This window comes from Mauremys reevesii, linkage group 20 (genome assembly GCF_016161935.1).
Source record: "Mauremys reevesii isolate NIE-2019 linkage group 20, ASM1616193v1, whole genome shotgun sequence".
NCBI classification, from domain to species: Eukaryota; Metazoa; Chordata; order Testudines; family Geoemydidae; genus Mauremys; species Mauremys reevesii.
Genome location: NC_052642.1, coordinates 4181663 through 4198646, shown reverse-complemented (window position 1 = coordinate 4198646; position 16984 = coordinate 4181663). Strand labels below are relative to the sequence as shown.

At 51.0% G+C, this 16984-nt stretch overlaps 1 protein-coding gene across 2 annotated transcripts; it reads right to left on the bottom strand.

The window, feature by feature from the left end:
• Window positions 1–12007: 12007 nt before the first annotated feature.
• Window positions 12008–14919, bottom strand: LOC120387529 (interleukin-8-like). 2 transcript variants are annotated; one of them, XM_039508441.1, is made up of 4 exons: window positions 14777–14919; window positions 14349–14550; window positions 13448–13565; window positions 12008–12332 (listed from the first exon to the last, which is right to left on the bottom strand). In XM_039508441.1, exons 1-4 carry the CDS (start codon window positions 14903–14905, stop codon window positions 12188–12190), a joined length of 594 nt encoding a protein of 197 aa, XP_039364375.1. In that variant the 5' UTR covers window positions 14906–14919; the 3' UTR covers window positions 12008–12187. The 2 variants fall into 2 exon arrangements, with proteins under 2 accessions (XP_039364375.1, XP_039364376.1); XM_039508442.1 differs by having other exon boundaries at window positions 14790–14903.
• Window positions 14920–16984: the final 2065 nt, after the last annotated feature.

The window sequence follows — 16984 nt, the reverse complement described above, 5'->3', positions numbered from 1 at the left end:
TGTAGGCTGCGTATGTGAGTATCTGGGCCTCACGTGACATGCCTGCTGCCTTGTCACTGCCTGGCAGCAGCTGGAACAGACCAAATGCTGGACCTGCGGGGTGTGATTCAGCCGGGGGGTGTCTCGAGGCGCCTCCATGCGGGCTACGGCAGGGAGCGATCTGGGAGCTTCGACTAGACCCCCGCTGCTTTGCTCCTTGCAGTCGTGGTAAAACACCACCGCACCGATGCTCTGGCAGCGCTGAGTCTGGCCTATCTGCTGACCAGGTCCAAAGGGGCTGGCCTGCGTCGGGATCAGGGATTAGGTGCACCAGGCAGTTTACGGCTGCTTGGCGCCTGGCGGTGCCCTGAGCTTGCCTCAATCAGCTTCCGGCAGCGTCTGTAAACGACCGAGCTCTAGCCCTGCTCTGGAAATAAGCCCGGGATTTTGGAGAACAAAGCAAAACATGCAGCGACTTGGCTGGAGGCAGTTTAGTGGCCTCTGAGGGAAGATGAGGCAGCTGGTGTGCACCGAATGAGAAGCTGGCATCCGCTGGGATTCCCTGCACAAATGCTTAATTCCATGTAAACACAGAAAGATGAGTCCAAGTAATTCAGCGATCCGCGCTCTCAGCCACTCCCAGGCGGCTGCAGCCTTCCAGCCAGACGGCTGAGAGCGTGCCCCTGAAACCCAGCGCTGGGAAAGGATCCCCAGAGACTCCCTGGGTGCACGGTTGTCCCTGGGGCGAGACGGCGAGCACAGCTTCCCCAGGGCTGGTGGCTATTGGGGGACAGAGCGAAGCCGTGGGTTGGAACGACCGGGCGGGGCGGGCGGGGGGATAGGATCCTGGAGCCCCATTCCAGCCGGGCCTTGCGTTAAGGAGCATGAAGGCAGCTCCTCCTTCTGCAGGAGTGGGTGAGCTGGAGGGCTGGCCCGGCCCTGCGATGCCTCCGGAGGATCACATGGCTTCCCTGCAGCTCGCAGGCACCAAGCCCTGGAGAAAGCTGCTGGTGACAGAAAATCTTCCTTGTAAACAGGGACATTTAAGGCTTTGGGGCTGACTGAGCCAAACAGCTGGGGAGAGTGAAGAGTTTCGGTGTCAAGCCAGGTGGTTTCCCTGTGTGGGCTTGTTGACGGTGTTCATGGCAATGACGGAGCCTCTCTAAGAGCTCCCATCTAGACAGCAAGGCCCAATAGCCCAGGCTCCCCTTATCTCCCCGTCCCAGGCCAGCAAGATATTTCTCCCTAGGCTTATCGATGAACATAAGAATGGCCAGGCTGGGTCGGAGTAACAGTCCATCTAGCCGAGTATCCTTCCTTCCAACAGTGGCCAGTGCCAGGTGCCCCAGAGGGAATGAACAGAACAGGCAATCATGGAGTGATCCATCGCCTGCCATCTGCTCCCAGCTTCTGGCAGTCAGAGGCTCAGGATCACTCATAGCATGTGGCTGTGTTCCTGACTATCCTGGCTAATAGCCATTGGTAGAACTACCATCTAGGAATTTATCAACTACTTTTTTGAAGCCCATTATAGTTTTGGCCTTCACAACATCCCCCGGCAAGGAGTTCCACAGGTTAATTGTGCGTTGTATGAAGTATTTTATTACGTTTATTTTAAATCTGCTGCCTGTTAATTTCATTGGGTTACCCTCAGGGCCGGCTTTAGCAAGTGCGGGGCCCGATTCGTACTCATGCGGCGGTGCTCCGGGTCTTCGGTGGCACTTCGGCAGCGGGTCCTTCACTCGCTCGAGGTTTTTGGCGGCACTCAAGGACCCACCACCGAAATGCCACCGAAGACCTGGAGCGAGTGAAGAGCCCGCTGCCGAAATGCCGCTGAAGTCCCCCCTGAGCGCTGCCGGGTGAGTAAAAATTAAAAAGCTGGCCCTGGTTACCCTATTCCTTGTGTCACTTAAATGGGTAAATAACACTTCCCTAATCATGTGATCAGGTGTCAACGAAACATCAGCAAGAAATGGGGGAAGGACTCAATGACCCCCAAATGGCCCCTTCCAATCCAAATGAGACTAGGAAAGACAACACTGGAGGGCGAAAATGGAAAACTCATGAAACTTGCCTCTTTTTGTATTTTGTCTGCAAACCCCAAACTCATAAGCACTTAAGAACGGTCAGATCAAAGATCCATCTCGCCCAGTGTCCTAGTGTCTTCTGACAGTGGCCAGTGCCAAATGCTTCAGAAGGAATGAACAGAACAGGGCAATTATAGAGGGATAATTATTTATATTTGTTTTAAACCTGCTGCCTATTAATTTCATTGGGTGATGCCTTGGTTCGTGTTACGTGAAAGGGTAAATAACACTTCCTTATTCACTTTCTCCACACTATTTGTGATTTTATAGACCTCTAGTCATCTCTTAGTCATCTCTTTTCCACACTCAGTAGCCCCACTCTTTTTAATCTCTCCTCATCTGAAATCTGTTCCATACCCTTAATTTTTCTTTCCCTTCTCTGTACCTTTTCCAAATCTAATATATCTTTTTTGAGATGAGGCAACCAGATCTGTACGCAGTGTTCAAGGTGTGGGCAAACCATGGATTTATATAGAGCATGTGACAAAGTTCCTCCTCTACCTTGGTGGGTCCTGCGCTTACTGGCGGATTTGCTCACCTCACAGATTCACCCTGTGGGTCGGGAAACAGCCCAGAGACCTTCCCCTCTGGTAGAAGCCACAGTCCAGGTCAATTCCTCCTGTGTTTGATCAGGAGTTGGGAGGTTTGGGGGGAACCTGGGCCCGCCCTCTACTCCAGGGTTCCAGCCCAGGGCCCTGTGGACTGCAGCTGTCTACAGTGTCTCCTGGTACAGTTGCACGACAGCTACAACTCCCTGGGCTACTTCCCCATGGCCGCCTCCAAACAGCTCCTTTTTCCTCACCACCGGACCATCCTCCTGATGTCTGATAATGCTTGTACTTCTCAGTCCTCCAGCAGGATGCCTGCTCACTGTCAGCCTCTTACTCCCAGTTCCTCGCACGCACTTCCTCTCCTTTGGCTCCCTCTGGTCTGACTGGAGTGAGCCCTTTTATAGCAACAGAGGGGCCTTAATTAGAGTCAGGTGCTTAACAGCCTCACTTGACTCTTAGCAAGTTAATTGAAGTCAGGTGTTCTCATTAGCCCGGAGCAGCCCCTGCTCTGGTCACTCAGGGAACAGAAAACCGCTTATCCAGTGGCCAGTATATCTCCCTTCGACTACTCTGCTGTTCCCCACTGGCCTGGGTCTAGCACAAGGCATTATGATATTTTCTATCATATTATCTATCCCTTTTCCTAATGGTTCCTATTGTTCTGTTCGCTTTTTTGCTGCTGCTGCACAGTGAGCGGATGTTTTCAGAGAACTAGCCACAATGATTCCAAGAACTTTCTTGAGTGGTAACAGCCCATTTAGAACCTATCATTTTATATGTATAGTTGGGATTGTGTTTTCCACTGTGCATTACTTTGCATTTATTAACATTGAATTTCATCTGCCATTTTGTTGTCCAATCACCCACTTTTGCGAGTTCCCTTTGTAACTCTTTGTAACAGCTTTGGACCTAACTATCTCGAGTAAATTTTAATTATCAGCAAGCTTTGCCACCTGTCTGTTTGCGCCTTTCTCCCGCTCATTTATGAATACGTTGAACAGCACAGGCCCCAGTACAGACTCTGGTATTAACCTGTCTCCACTGTGAAAACTGACCATTTATTCCTACCATTTGTTTCCTGTCTTTTAACTATAGTTACTGATCCATGAAAGGATCTTCCCTTGTATCCCATGACAGCTTACTTTGCTTAAGAACCTTTGGTGTTGGACCTGTCAAAGGCTTTCTGAATGTCTAAGTACATTATATCAACTGGATCACTCTTGTCCACGTGCTTGTTGACCCCTTCAAAGAATTCTAATAGATTGGTGAAGCATGATTTCCCTTTACAAAAGCCATGTTGACTCTTCCCCAACGTATCGTGCTCATCTGTGTGTCGGATACTTCTGGTCTTTACTATAGTTTCAACAAATTTTACTGGCACTGAAGTTAGGCTTACTGGCTAGTAATTGCCAGAATTGCCTCTGGAGTCTTTTTCAAAAATCAGCGTAACACTAGCTATCCTCCAGTCATCTAGAACTGAGGCTGATTTAAGCAATAGGTTTCATACCAGGTAGCAATTTTTCAGTTTCACATTTGAGTTCCTTAAGACTTCATGTGTGAACACCAGCTGGACCTAGTGACTCATTGCTGTTTAATTTATCAATTTGTTCCAAAACCTCCTCTAATGACACCTCACTCAATTTGTCATCTGAAAAGAATGGCTCAGATGTGGAAATCTCCATCTCAGCCTCTGCAGTGAAGTCCAGTGCAAAGAATTCGTTTAGCTTTTCCACAACAGCCTTTTCTTCTTTGAGTTCTCTGTTAGCACCTCAATAGTCCAGTGTCCTACTGACTGACAGACTTCCTGCTTCTGATGTACTTAAAAACATTTGCTGTAAGTTTTTGTATCTTGCTAGTTGCTCTTCAAATTCTTTTTCAGCCTGACTTGATTTGTCAGATTTTATGCTCCTTTCTAATTTCCTCACTAGGATTTGTCTTCCAATTTTTAAAAGATGTCTTTTTGCCTCTAACCACCTCTTTTACTCTGTGGTTTAGCCATGGTGATAATTTTTTGGTCCTGTTTACTGTTTTTTGGAGGTATATGTTTAGTTTGAGCTGTTTTTAAATAGTTGCAATGCAGTTTGCAGGCATTTCACTCTGGTGACTGTTCCTTTTAGTTTCCGCTTAACTAATCTCCTCATTTTTGTGTAGTTCTCCTTTTTGAAGTTAAATGCTACTGTGGAGGGTTTCTTTGGTATTTTCCCCTCTACAAGCATGTTAAATTTAATTACATTACGGTAGCCATTACCAAGCAGTCTGGATATATTCACCCCTTGGACCAGATCCTGTGCTCTACTTCGGACTAAATCAAGAATCGCCTCTCCTCTTAACATAAGAACATACATAAGAACATAAGAACGGCCATACCGGGTCAGACCAAAGGTCCATCTAGCCCAGTATCCTGTCTACCGACATTGGCCAATGCCAGGTGCCCCAGAGGGAATGAACCTAACAGGTAATGATCAAGTGATCTCTCTTCTGCCATCCATCTCCATCCTCTGACAAACAGATGCTAGGGACACCATTCCTTACCCATCCTGGCTAATAGCCATTGATGGACTTAACCTCCATGAATTTATCCAGTTCTCTTTTAAATGCTGTTATAGTCCTAGGCTTCACAGCCTCCTCAGGTAAGGAGTTCCACAAGTTGACTGTGCGCTGCGTGAAGAACTTCCTTTTATTTGTTTTAAACCTGCTGCCTATTAATTTCATTTGGTGACCCCTAGTTCTTGTATTATGGGAATAAGTAAATAACTTTTCCTTATCCACTTTCGCCACATCACTCATGATTTTATAGACCTCTATCATATCCCTCCTTAGTCTCCTCTTTTCCAAGCTGAAGAGTCCTAGCCTCTTTAATCTTTCCTCATATGGGACCCTCTCCAAACCCCTAATCATTTTAGTTGCCCTTCTTTGAACCTTTTCTAGTGCCAGTATATCTTTTTTCTCTATCCCCTTTTTAATGATTCCTAATATCCTGTTTGCTTTTTTGACCGTCTCTGCACACTGCGTGGACATCCTCAGGGAACTGTCCACGATGACTCCAAGATCTTTTTTCTGCCTCATTGTAGCTAAATTAGCCCCCATCATATTGTATGTATAGTAGGGGTTATTTTTTCCAATGTGCATTACTTTACATTTATCCACATTAAATCTTGCGGGTTCCAGGACTAGCTGCTCCGAGAAGCAGTCACTTATGGTGTCTAAAAATTTTATCTCTGCTTCCTGTCCTGAGGCGAAGTGTACCCAGTCCATATGGGGATGATCGACGTCCTCCATTATTATTGGATCTTCTGTTTTTGTAGCCTCTCTACTCTCCCTGAGCATGTCACAGTCACCATCACCATCCTGGCCAGGTGGTCGGCAGCATTTCCTTACTGCTATACTCGTATTATTCACGCATGACATTTCTATCCATACAGATTCCATGATACAATTTGTTTCATTTAAGATTTTTACTGTATGTGACTCTCTGCTTTCTTTAACGTATAGCACCACTCCTCACCAGCGTGACCTACTCTGTCATCCCAATATATTTTGTACTCTGGTATTACTGTGTCCCATTATCATCGTTCCACCCAGCTTCTGAGAGGTCTATTAGATAAATATCCTCATTTAATACCAGGCGCTTATGTTCTCCCATCTTAGGACTTAGACCTCTAGCATTTGTGTACAAGCACTTACAGCATTTGTCAATACTTAGTTATCTGCCTTCATGTGATGCCACTGAACGGGAGTCTTGCTCGTTTGGCTGTTTCTCTTCAGCTCCTAGCTGTACTTTATCAGCTTTTATCCTCCCCTCCTTACTAGGACACAGAGAATCCCCATTAATAGATCCTCCCCTGAGGGATGCCCCTGTCTGAACTGTGTGCTCCCCCAGCCCTGAGTTTAATAACTCCTCTATACCTTTCTAATTGTACATGCCAGCAATCTGGTTCTGTTCTGGGTTCGGTGGAGCCCATCCTTCCTCTAAAGATTCCTCTTTTCCCAAAAGGTTCCCCAGTTCCTAATAAACCTAAACCGCTCCGCCCAACACCATGGTCTCAGCCACGCAAAGAGACCCTGCAGTTTGCCTGTCTAACTGGCCCTGTGCATGGAACTGGCAGCATTTCAGAGAATGCTACCATGGAGGTCCGGGATCTCTTACCTAGCAGCCTAAATTTGACCTCCAGGACCTCTCTCCTATCTTTCCCTGTGTTACTTGTTCCTACATGTACCAGGACAACCAGTCCCTCCCCAGCAAGTCTATCTAGATGTCACGGACTCACAGATCGTGCCCACTCTTGGCCCCGTGCGGTCCATGGGGGGTGCCCCTTTCAGAGCGACAGCCCTTCTCGGGGGTCCACACTCTCTCGGGGTCAGGCCCCTCCACCTCCTGGAGGCGCACCGCTCTGAGACTCAGCACGTCTGTCTCTGCCGTGGGTCCCCTCAGGGAGTCCCTGCGCTCTGGACCCCCCGGGCCTCCTCACTCCCGAAGGGGTTGATGTAACCCTGTTCTCTAGACCGGAGCGACTCTCAGCCAGCATAAAACAGGAGGGTTTATTGAGAGTTGAACACAGCACAGGAAACTCTCAGGGCCTCAGGCCTGGCCTTTCTCAGCACAGCACATCCCAGTCCCCCTGCACCCAGGGGGGCTCTGCCTGCTCCCCCTTTCCAGCCCAGAGCCCCCCTGCTTCCCAGCTGGGCCTCTGATATCCCCGGCCCCAAGCCCCCCCTCTGTCCATTGTCTTCTCTCCAGGGAAACAGGGTCGTAAACAGGAAGGCCTGGGTCTCCTCTCCTCCCAGCCCTTCTCTGGCTGGAACCAGCTGGTCAGGTCACCGGGGTCCTCTCTCTGCAGCCCATTGTCCTCCCACTGGACAGAACTGGCAGTGTCTCCTGAGCCGGGTCTCCGGGTCACCAGGTCACCAGTCGCAGGGGTCTCCGTCCTCCAGGCCATCGGCCCGGGTCCCAAGTCTCTTTCCGGTCCTCTGTAACAACAAACTCCCTCTCCTCTCATCTCATTAAACCAATAACACCCGGGGACACAGAGTCCCACCCCCTGTGCATGCAACCCACCGGAAAACACAGAAAACCCCAAGGAAACCCCCCACTTCATCACACTAGATGTCTTGAGAAGTCCACTACCTTCGCACCCAGCAGGCAAGTCACCATGCAGTTCTCCCAGTCATCACAAACCCAGCAACCTACGTTTCTAATGATCAGATCCCCCATGGCTATTACTTATCTTTTCCAAATAACTAGGGTCCCCTCCCGTGGAAGAGTATCCTCAGGGCCAGAGGACACCATGACATCATCTGGAAGGAGGGTCCCAGCTATGGGGGTGTTTCCCTCCACTCCAGCGTGATGTTCTCCCCTGAGACTTTCATGCTCCTCAACAGCACAGAGGCTGTCAGGCTGAGGATGGGAAAGTCTCATCTATGTACCTGTCTGTCTCCCTTCGCTCCTCCCGCTCAGCCACCCTGGTGTCAACAGCCCATGCTCGGTCTGTGAGGGCCAGGAGCTGCTGGCACCAAATGCACACACATGTCACCTGCCCACAAGGCAAGTAACCAAACATGCTGCATTCGGTGCAATACACTGGATAGCGCCCCTCACTGTTGCTGGACCTTCTGCATTAGTTTTACTCTTGCAGGATTTGTTTGTTTGGGGAGTGGGTGGTTATTGGCCTAAGTTTAGCATATGTTTATTAGGTGTGTCTAGATCTCACTCCCCTGATTGCTGCTCCTGTTCGTTACCTCCTCTGGTCGCTTAGGAGCTGGCATTTAAACCCCTGTCAGCCCCATCCCATTGTCTAGCCTCCATCCCCAAAGGGATGAGGGATCCCAGGCTGGCAGGCTAGACTCTCAGTAGGAAGCTCTGAGCCTAGCCCAGCAGATATTAGGCTCAGCACCAGGGGCGGCTCTAGCCATTTTGCCGCCCCAAGCACGGTGGCGCGCAGCGGGGGGCGCTCTGCCAGTCGCTGGTCCCGCAGCTCCGGTGGACCTCCCACAGGCGTGCCTGAGGATGCTCCACCGAAGCTGCGGGACCAGCGGACCCTCCGCAGGGACGCCTGCGGGAGGTCCATCGGAGCCGCCTGCCACCCTCCCAGTGACCGGCAGAGCGCCCCCCGCGGCATGCCGCCCCAAGCACGCGCTTGGCGTGCTGGGGCCTGGAGCCGCCCCTGCTCAGCACACAGCCCCCAACAGGGGTAGCCTTGGGGTGGGTGATGTGGGCGACTGCCCAGGGTGCCATAGTCAGGGGGGCACCATCCCAGTGCCACAAGCTGGCAGGCCTGGGCTTCCGGAGCAGGGGTGAGTGTGTGCAAGCCCAGGGCTTCAGCCTGGCTATTTATTATAGTTCAAACAAGCGAGTGACCTGTGTCCCATGCTGCAGAGGAGCGGGGGAAAACCCCCCCAGGTCTCTGCCAATCTGACCCATAGGAAAACTCTTTCCTGACCCCAAATATGATGATCAGTTAGACCCTGAGCATGTGGGCAAGAGCCACCAGCCAGACACCTGGAAAAGAATTCTCTGTAGGAACTCAGAGCCCTCCCCACCTAGCGTCCCATCACCGGAGGTTGGAGATACTTGCTGGTAGCAGTCACGGATTGGCTACATGCCACTGTAGGACGTCTCATCATCCCATCCCCTCCGTACACTTACCACGCGCCGTCATTAGCACTCGACTCAGCATGTTAGCAGACTTCGACTGTAAGACACACACTACTCAATAGTCCAGCAGGGAGAGAAGTGTCTCCCATCTCCTGTCTCAAGACACGCTACCTTTGTGGGACCTTCCTCTAACAACAAGAACATAATTGCCGGCATATATACACAACTCCTCACACATTTTCATAAGAACAGAAGAATGACCCTACTGGGTCAGACCAAAGGTCCATCTAGCCCAGTATCCTGTCTATTGACAGTGGCCAGTGCCAGGTGCCCCAGAGGGAGTGAACAGAACAGGTGATCATCAAGTGATCAATCCCCTGTAGCCCATTCCCAGCTTCTGGTAAACAGAGGCTAGGGACACCATCCCTGCCCAGCCTGGCTAATAGCCATTGATGGACCTATCGTCCATGAACTTATCTAGTTCTTTTTTGAACCCCGTTATGGTCTTGGCTTTCACAACATCCTCTGGCAAGGAGTTCCACAGGTTGACTGTGCATTGTGTGAAGAAATACTTCCTTTTGTTTGTTTTAAACCTGCTGCCTATTAATTTCATTGGGTGACCCCTAGTTCTTGTGTTATGAGAAGCAGTAAACAGCACTTTCTTATCTACTTTCTCTACACCATTTCTCTACACATGATTTTATAAACCTCAGCCATATCTCCCCTTAGCCGTCTCTTATATCTGTACATACATCTCACAATAATTATGGTTAAGATTAAGAGTTTGTCATGGTTATTTTTAGCAAAAGTCAGAGACAGGTCATGGGGAATAAACAAATATTCACAGGAGCTATGACCTGTCCCTGACTTTTACTAAACATAATGGAGGGAGAGAGGGCTGCAGGGTGGGGAGGAATGAGAGCTGGAGCCTCATAGTTGGGACTGACAGCCCCAACCCAACCATCATGGATGGGGGGACAAAGCTTTGGCTCAAGCCCCTGCTCCAGTCATGGGGAGGGTGGAGCAGGCACACGGCTCCGGCTGAAGCCACATGGGGACTGGGGGGCAGACATACAGACCGGGCTCTAGCTGCAGCCACAGAGGGCAGGGGTCCCGGATCCAGCCTGATCTCTTTGTTCTCCCACACCTTTAGCATCACCTTGCAGTGGGGAAGGGCCTGGCCATTAGTTGCTAGGAGACAGAGGGTTGGTGATTTATGCACACTGGCCTTTATCCCACCACCTAGAGACTTAAGAAATGCATAGGGGAAACTGAGGCACCCACACAGTATTAGGGGAAACATTAAGAACAGTCCAACTTCGTCACACTCTCTACACCCCAAATTTTAAAAATTTGAAATTGATCAGCTTTCCAAAGTTATCGCAGTACAGCCGGCCAGACAAGGGGAGAAATACCGAGTGTTGGGTCTCTCTTTGCTAGCTCAGTAAAGAAGACATTTACCGGGCAACATGGAAGGACCCCAGGGAAGCCCTGGAGACAAGAGAAGATCTGAGTGTGAAGAACAAGGGTGAGTGTGTGTTTGTGTGTGTGTAGGGGGCAGGGTGTGAACAGAGGGACCAAACTCAGAGAAATCCCCAAGTCCATCGGTCTACAACAATTTGTCCCATTGCTGGGAGTGGGGAGAGGCCGCTCTGAGCTCCGTGGACCCTGGGATGTTCCTGGGGCTGCGAATGGTGGTTCATGGATTTTTGCTAGTTGCCCTGGGAGACCAGAGAAACAATCGCCTGAGAGATCATAAAGGAGAGAGCTACATGCTGTAGCTGCCCTGGCTCAGGGGAGGGGGAGTTGGAGGGTCTGGGGGAGTTTGGCTGGCAGCAATGGCATCCGAGAGTGAGAGCTGGAGTGTTTCAGGGTCTGTCTACGCAGCAATCGGGAGGGGCGATCGCAGCACGTCTAGACATACCTGAGCTGGCATGTCAAACCCAGCAGCCCTAGCCAGCCAAGTACAATCCCCCCTGGGAGCTTCGGTACTCGCCCCTGCCACTGCCGTGCCACCATGGCTCCACTGCTGGGGTATCTACCACTTAAGCGAATGGAGTGACTGGTAGCAGTAGAAGACTGTTATCTTCCATAACGACCTGGGGCTAGAGGGGGACAGAGACACCCACCTTGCCAGTGGGTTTCACAGCTATTTGCTGAGGGCAGAGGGATGGTGCCACTCAGACTCCTGGGTTCAGTTACAGGTTCTGTACGGGAGTGTGTGACCTTTCTTCTCCTGCCACACAGCCTGTCCCTGAAACCTTCTCCTCCGACCCCTGTCTCCCCAGCTTCTGCTCCCCTCCCCTCCCACCTATGGCATCTCACAGCAGGCCACCGAACTCTGGCAGAGGGGAGCTGGGCTTGTTCAATGACTGATGGGACCAGACATTTCAGCCTTCCCGACCCTGCCCCACAGCAGCTTCCCAAATCTGAGATGTGCTTTCCCTTCCTCTGCCAGAGCAGCCTCTGGCAACAGCAGGAAGGCTGGGTCCTGGGCTCACAGCTGGGAAGAGAGAACTCGCCCCCCATCAGGTCTATGACTGGGATCCGCTTCCAGCTTCAGGCAAATGTAAGTGTGGGGGGGGGTCTTTCTGTAGACACACCATGGTGGCATGGCCCATCCTTGGGTCTCCACAGTGACACCAAAGTCACCATGGCCCATCTGTGGGTCTCCATAGTGACACCATAGTCACATGGCCCATCCTTGTCCAGGAAATGCGGGGGGGAGGGGGGATTTCCTGCTCACAGAAGCAGAAGCACTGGGTCATGCTAGAAAACACTGGACTTTATTGTATCTGCAAAGAATGACAGTGGTGTTGGCAGGGGGTCGCTTCCCCATCACACAGTCACTGGGGGACAAAGGACACAGAAGGGATGGAGGGAATGGGAAGGGTTCTCCTTAAATAAACAGGGCCAGAAAAATAGCCTCTCAAAACCGTGCACTGAGACACATCAGTCCATATAAATAACGTCGGGCGTTACACTGAGTTCGTGTCCATCTGCTGCTGTCTCAGCTGTGCAGGCCGGGTGTCTTTAAGTGATTTTTCTTGCTTTCCTTTACATGTGGCCAACCGTATCTTACTGGGATCAACACAGACTTCCTTCCCCTGTGTGAGCGTCACTCTGTGGAGAGAGACAGAGAGAGAGAGAGATGAGCCCGGCTCCCTTCGCAAATGCAAAGCGACACCCAGACTGATCACAGCTCACGCAGCAGGGCAGTGACCGTGGGAGCGCTGGGAACGAAGGTGCTTGTCCCTGGAACGGTCGGGTTCTGCAGTGAAATCGATTCTCTTGAACGCAGGAGGCTGACAGAGCTGCCCGGGCCCAGGCACGGTGCTGTGGGGCTGCTGCTGTAGCACTTGCCACCCCCAGCTTTGACACACACCTCGATCCGGACCTGCAACATCTTGTGCTATTGCAATCTGTGGCCTCCCCATGCAGCCCGGTCAATACACTATGACCTGGCCTGCTGCGCTGCCACCTTGGAATAGGAGCCCCCAGCTGCTGTCCTAGGCTGCCTATCCCCTGCCAGCCCAATTCCATCCCCCACCCCCAGCTCTGCCAATGCCCCCTACTCCTGAGCTACAGCCCCCACCCTGCTACCGTAACCAGAGCCCCCACAAACCTTGGCCTGTGCACCCTGACTCTGCTGAGCTGGGCTCCCTGCTAGCCCAGAGCTGGGGGGCACATGCACTTCTAGTGCATCTCTGACTCCTACAGCCCCCGAACCTGTTAGCCAGGCCCTAGCATCCGCCAGCATCGCCGCCTAGTGACACCTGCCCCTTAGCAACCGTGTGATTGCCCCTTTCCATTCGCCTTTTGTAACTCAGCCCCACTGGGTCAGGCTAACGGCCAGGAGACCCCCTGGTTTGTTTCTTTCATCCTTTGCAGCACAGGCAGTTCAGGGACACCATACAAACGCAAAGATATCCCCTCCCACAATGCACTTTGTTCCTGTAGGGAGACGTTTGGTCATATACAACACGTGACTCCGTGTTTGTAAAAGTGCCGCAGAATCTTTAGTACTGAAATTGCAGCATTAGAGGACGGACATTGTTACAACAGCTGATGCTGAATCTGAAAGTAGCAGAGGTGGTAAAGACCAGGGAGTGGGAGAGCAAATTACTGGGTTGGCGTATAAAAGGTAAAAAAGCATTGGTGGCTTTTTGTTTGACTGTATTTGGCAGCGCTATGGGCACAAGATGAACCAGGCACATTGACCCTCCCGGGATACTCACATCACGGCCTGGCGGGAGCAGTTAGGACCTGTGGGTCTGCAACTTTTGATGTATTTTGGAGAAATTCTTCTAAGCACAAAATTATCTTTCATGCAGCATGTGTTGCTCTGGCTGATGACTGGGAAAGAGAAGAGAAAGGGGATTAGTTCTCCTTCCCTCAGTAACAAGGAAGAGCCGACTGGAGAGAATTTCTTACACTGACTAGTTCTGTGCTCATTAGCAGCCAACCCCCCTTTCTGGGGGCAGGAGGGAATTCTTGGATGCTCCCCCGTCCCCTCCACAGTCGGGTTAATTGTTGTTGTGCAGGGAAGGGAGTCTGCCCTCCACTGACACAAGAAATGGACTAGTCTCCATCGTGCCACTGAGTGAGTTGGGTTGTCACTTTGCCGCTCTGTGCCTCAGTTTCCCTGCCAGCAGCATTGGGATAAGGGTACTGGCACTCCCGCCGGGGGCTGGCGAGGGTTAATTCAGTGATGCTGGTGAACGCCTTTCAGAGCCTGGGACAAAGGGCTATCGATATCTGACCTCTGGAGCTGGCAGCTCTCAGCCTCCAGATCACAAAGCCTTATCCCCATTTTACAGACGGAACCTGAGGCTCAGGACGAGTCCGGCTCAGATTTTCAAAGCTTCTTAGGGGATTTTGGTGCATTTTGGTGGGACCTGGGCAGCCAAACCCCTCAGGCAGCTTTGGAAATCAGCCTCAGTGACGGAGACTGGACTTGTACCCAGATCTCCTGAGTCCCAGTGCAGGGCCCACCCACACCCCCTCCTTCCTCTGCTTCACCCACTTCCCTTCCAAAGCTGCAGGGCCCTAACCCTGGGTGCTGGAAATGCCTGGGCTGGAGGAGCCTGGCAAGGCAGGGCTCTGTAGGGTAAGGAGAGGGGCAGACCCGGTACTTACAGGAATCGCAGTGGGCTTCAGTCCAGAGAGCGGCAAGGAGCAGCGTTGCCAGGGCGAAGGAGGTGACCTTCATTTCCAGGCAGGTTCTCTTGGCTCCGGCTCCGGCAGAGGCAGGTTGCTCCACAGTGGGGTGGCTGAGAATGGTCTGGCTCCCCCCTCGCCTGCCTCTGTATTTTATAGCCCTCGGCAGGGATTTCCATGGCTGCGTTGGAGTGTGCGTGGAGGTGGGGAAGGGGATGGAGAGGAAGAGTTATTAATAAAGGCTAATGAAGGAATGGAATCAATGTTCCCCCCCACGCATGTACTGGTGGCCAGAGGGGACAGAACAGGGGCTGGAAAGTCTCTTGCTGATTTACAGATAAGGAGCCCGCCCTGCACATGCTCATGGGGGAGGGGCAGGCTGCGGTTTTAAGTTCAAATTTAGTCACTTGCAAACCACACAGGATGACACACGATTCCCTGCCCCTGTGTTTGCAGAAGTCCTGCGCTGAGTCTCTCTCCAACCCAGCCGGTGACACCGGCCGGCGTGCCCTGGGAAGAGACCAGATCAGGCCCATCTCGTGCAGATGGGACCGTGGGGTTGGCTGGGTTTCAGTGGGCCGATTTCCAGCCTGTGGCACTTTGGCGGCAGAACTAGATTTAGTTTTGCTCTCCAGCTGCCCAGCTCCGAAGTCAGCACCAGGCTGGGAATACACTGCACCATGACACCCTCACCTCCACACTGCTGCTGGCAGCAGCGCTGCCTTCAGAACTGAGCACCCAACCAGCACCCTCCGCACACTGCACGGGGGGGGAGTGGGGGGGTTCTGATTGTTTGTCTTCCTCTGGCCATACAGCCCCTGGCCACCAGGCCCACAGGAAGGGGGGACCCAGGGGCTGGCCTGCTGGCTCTGCATGGGCACATCCCCACCAGGCTGGCAACTGCAGGCAGCATCACTCCTCCCCTGCCTGGATGGCCACCTAATAACCTCACGACCCACTGAGGAGTCGTGATCCCCAGTTTGAAAACCCTGTCAGATCAATATACTGCCTAGTGAAAACAAGAATGTTTTTAGCAAAAAGAACAGGAGTCCTTGTGACACCTTAGAAACTAAGGTTTCAGAGTAACAGCCGTGTTAGTCTGTATCCGCAAAAAAAACAGGAGTACTTGTGGCACCTTAAAGACTAACAAATTTATTGTAGCATGAGCTTTCGTGAGCTAAAGCTCACTTCTTCGGATGCATCCGAAGAAGTGAGCTTTAGCTCACGAAAGCTCATGCTACAATAAATTTGTTAGTCTTTAAGGTGCCACAAGTACTCCTGTTTTCTTAGAAACTAACACATTTATTTGAGCATAAGCTTTCGTGGGCTACAGACCCACTTCATCGGATGTATGTAGTGGAAAATACAGCAGGAAGATATATATATACACAGAGAACATGAAACAATGGCTGTTACCATACACACTATAACAAGAGTGATCAGTTAAGATGAGCTATTACCAGCAGGAGAGAAAAAAACTTTTTGTAGTGGTAATGAAAATGGCCCATTTCCAGCAGTTGACAAGAAAGTGTGAGGAACTGTAGGGTGGGGGTGGGGGAATAAACATGTAGAAATAGTTTTACTTGTATAATGACCGGCCTACCCCCCAGTCTTTATTCAAGCCTAATTTAATGGTGTCACGTTTGCAAATTAATTCCAGTTCAGCAGTCTCTCCCTGGAGTCTGTTTTTGAAGTTTTTTTGTTGTAATATTGCGACTTTTAGGTCTGTAATTGAGTGACCAGGGAGATTGAAGTGTTCTCCGACTGGTTTTTGAATGTTATAATTCTTGACATCTGATTTGTGTCCATTTATTCTTTCACGTAGAGACTGTCCAATTTGGCCAATGTACATGGCAGAGGGGCATTGCTGGCACATGATGACATTTATCACATTGGTAGATGTGCAGGTGAACGAGCCCCTGATGGTGCAGCTGATGTGATTAGATCCTATGATGGTGTCCCTTGAATAGATATGTGGACAGATTTGGCAACGGGCTTTGTTGCAAGGATAGGTTCCTGGGTTAGTGTTTCTGTTGTGTGGTATATGGTTGCTGGTGAGTATTTGCTTCAGGTTGTGGGGCTGTCTGTAAGCGAGGACTGGCCTGTCTCCAAAGATCTCTGAGAGTGAGGGATTGTCCTTCAGGATAGGTTGTAGATCCTTGATGATGCACAGGAGAGGTTTTAGTTGGGGGCTGAAGGTGACGGCTAGTGGCGTTCTGTTGCTTTCTTTGTTGGGCCTGTCCTGTAGTAGGTGACTTCTGGGACTCTTCTGGCTCTGTCAATCTGTTTCTTCACTTCAGCAGGTGGTTATTGTAGTTGTAAGAACGCTTGATAAAGTTCTTGTAGGTGTTTGTCTCTGTCTGAGGGGTTGGAGCAAATGCAATTGTATCATAGAGTTTGGCTGTAGACAATGGATGGTGGGGTGTGGTCTGGATGGAAGGTGGAGGCATGTAGGTAAGTATTGCGGTCAGTAGATTTCCGGTATTGGGTGGTGTTTATGTGACCATCGCTTATTAGCACTGGACACTACAGTTAGTCTCTAAGGTGCCACAAGTACTCCTGTTCTTTTTGCGGATACAGACTAACAAGGCTGCTACTCTGAAACCTGAAGAATG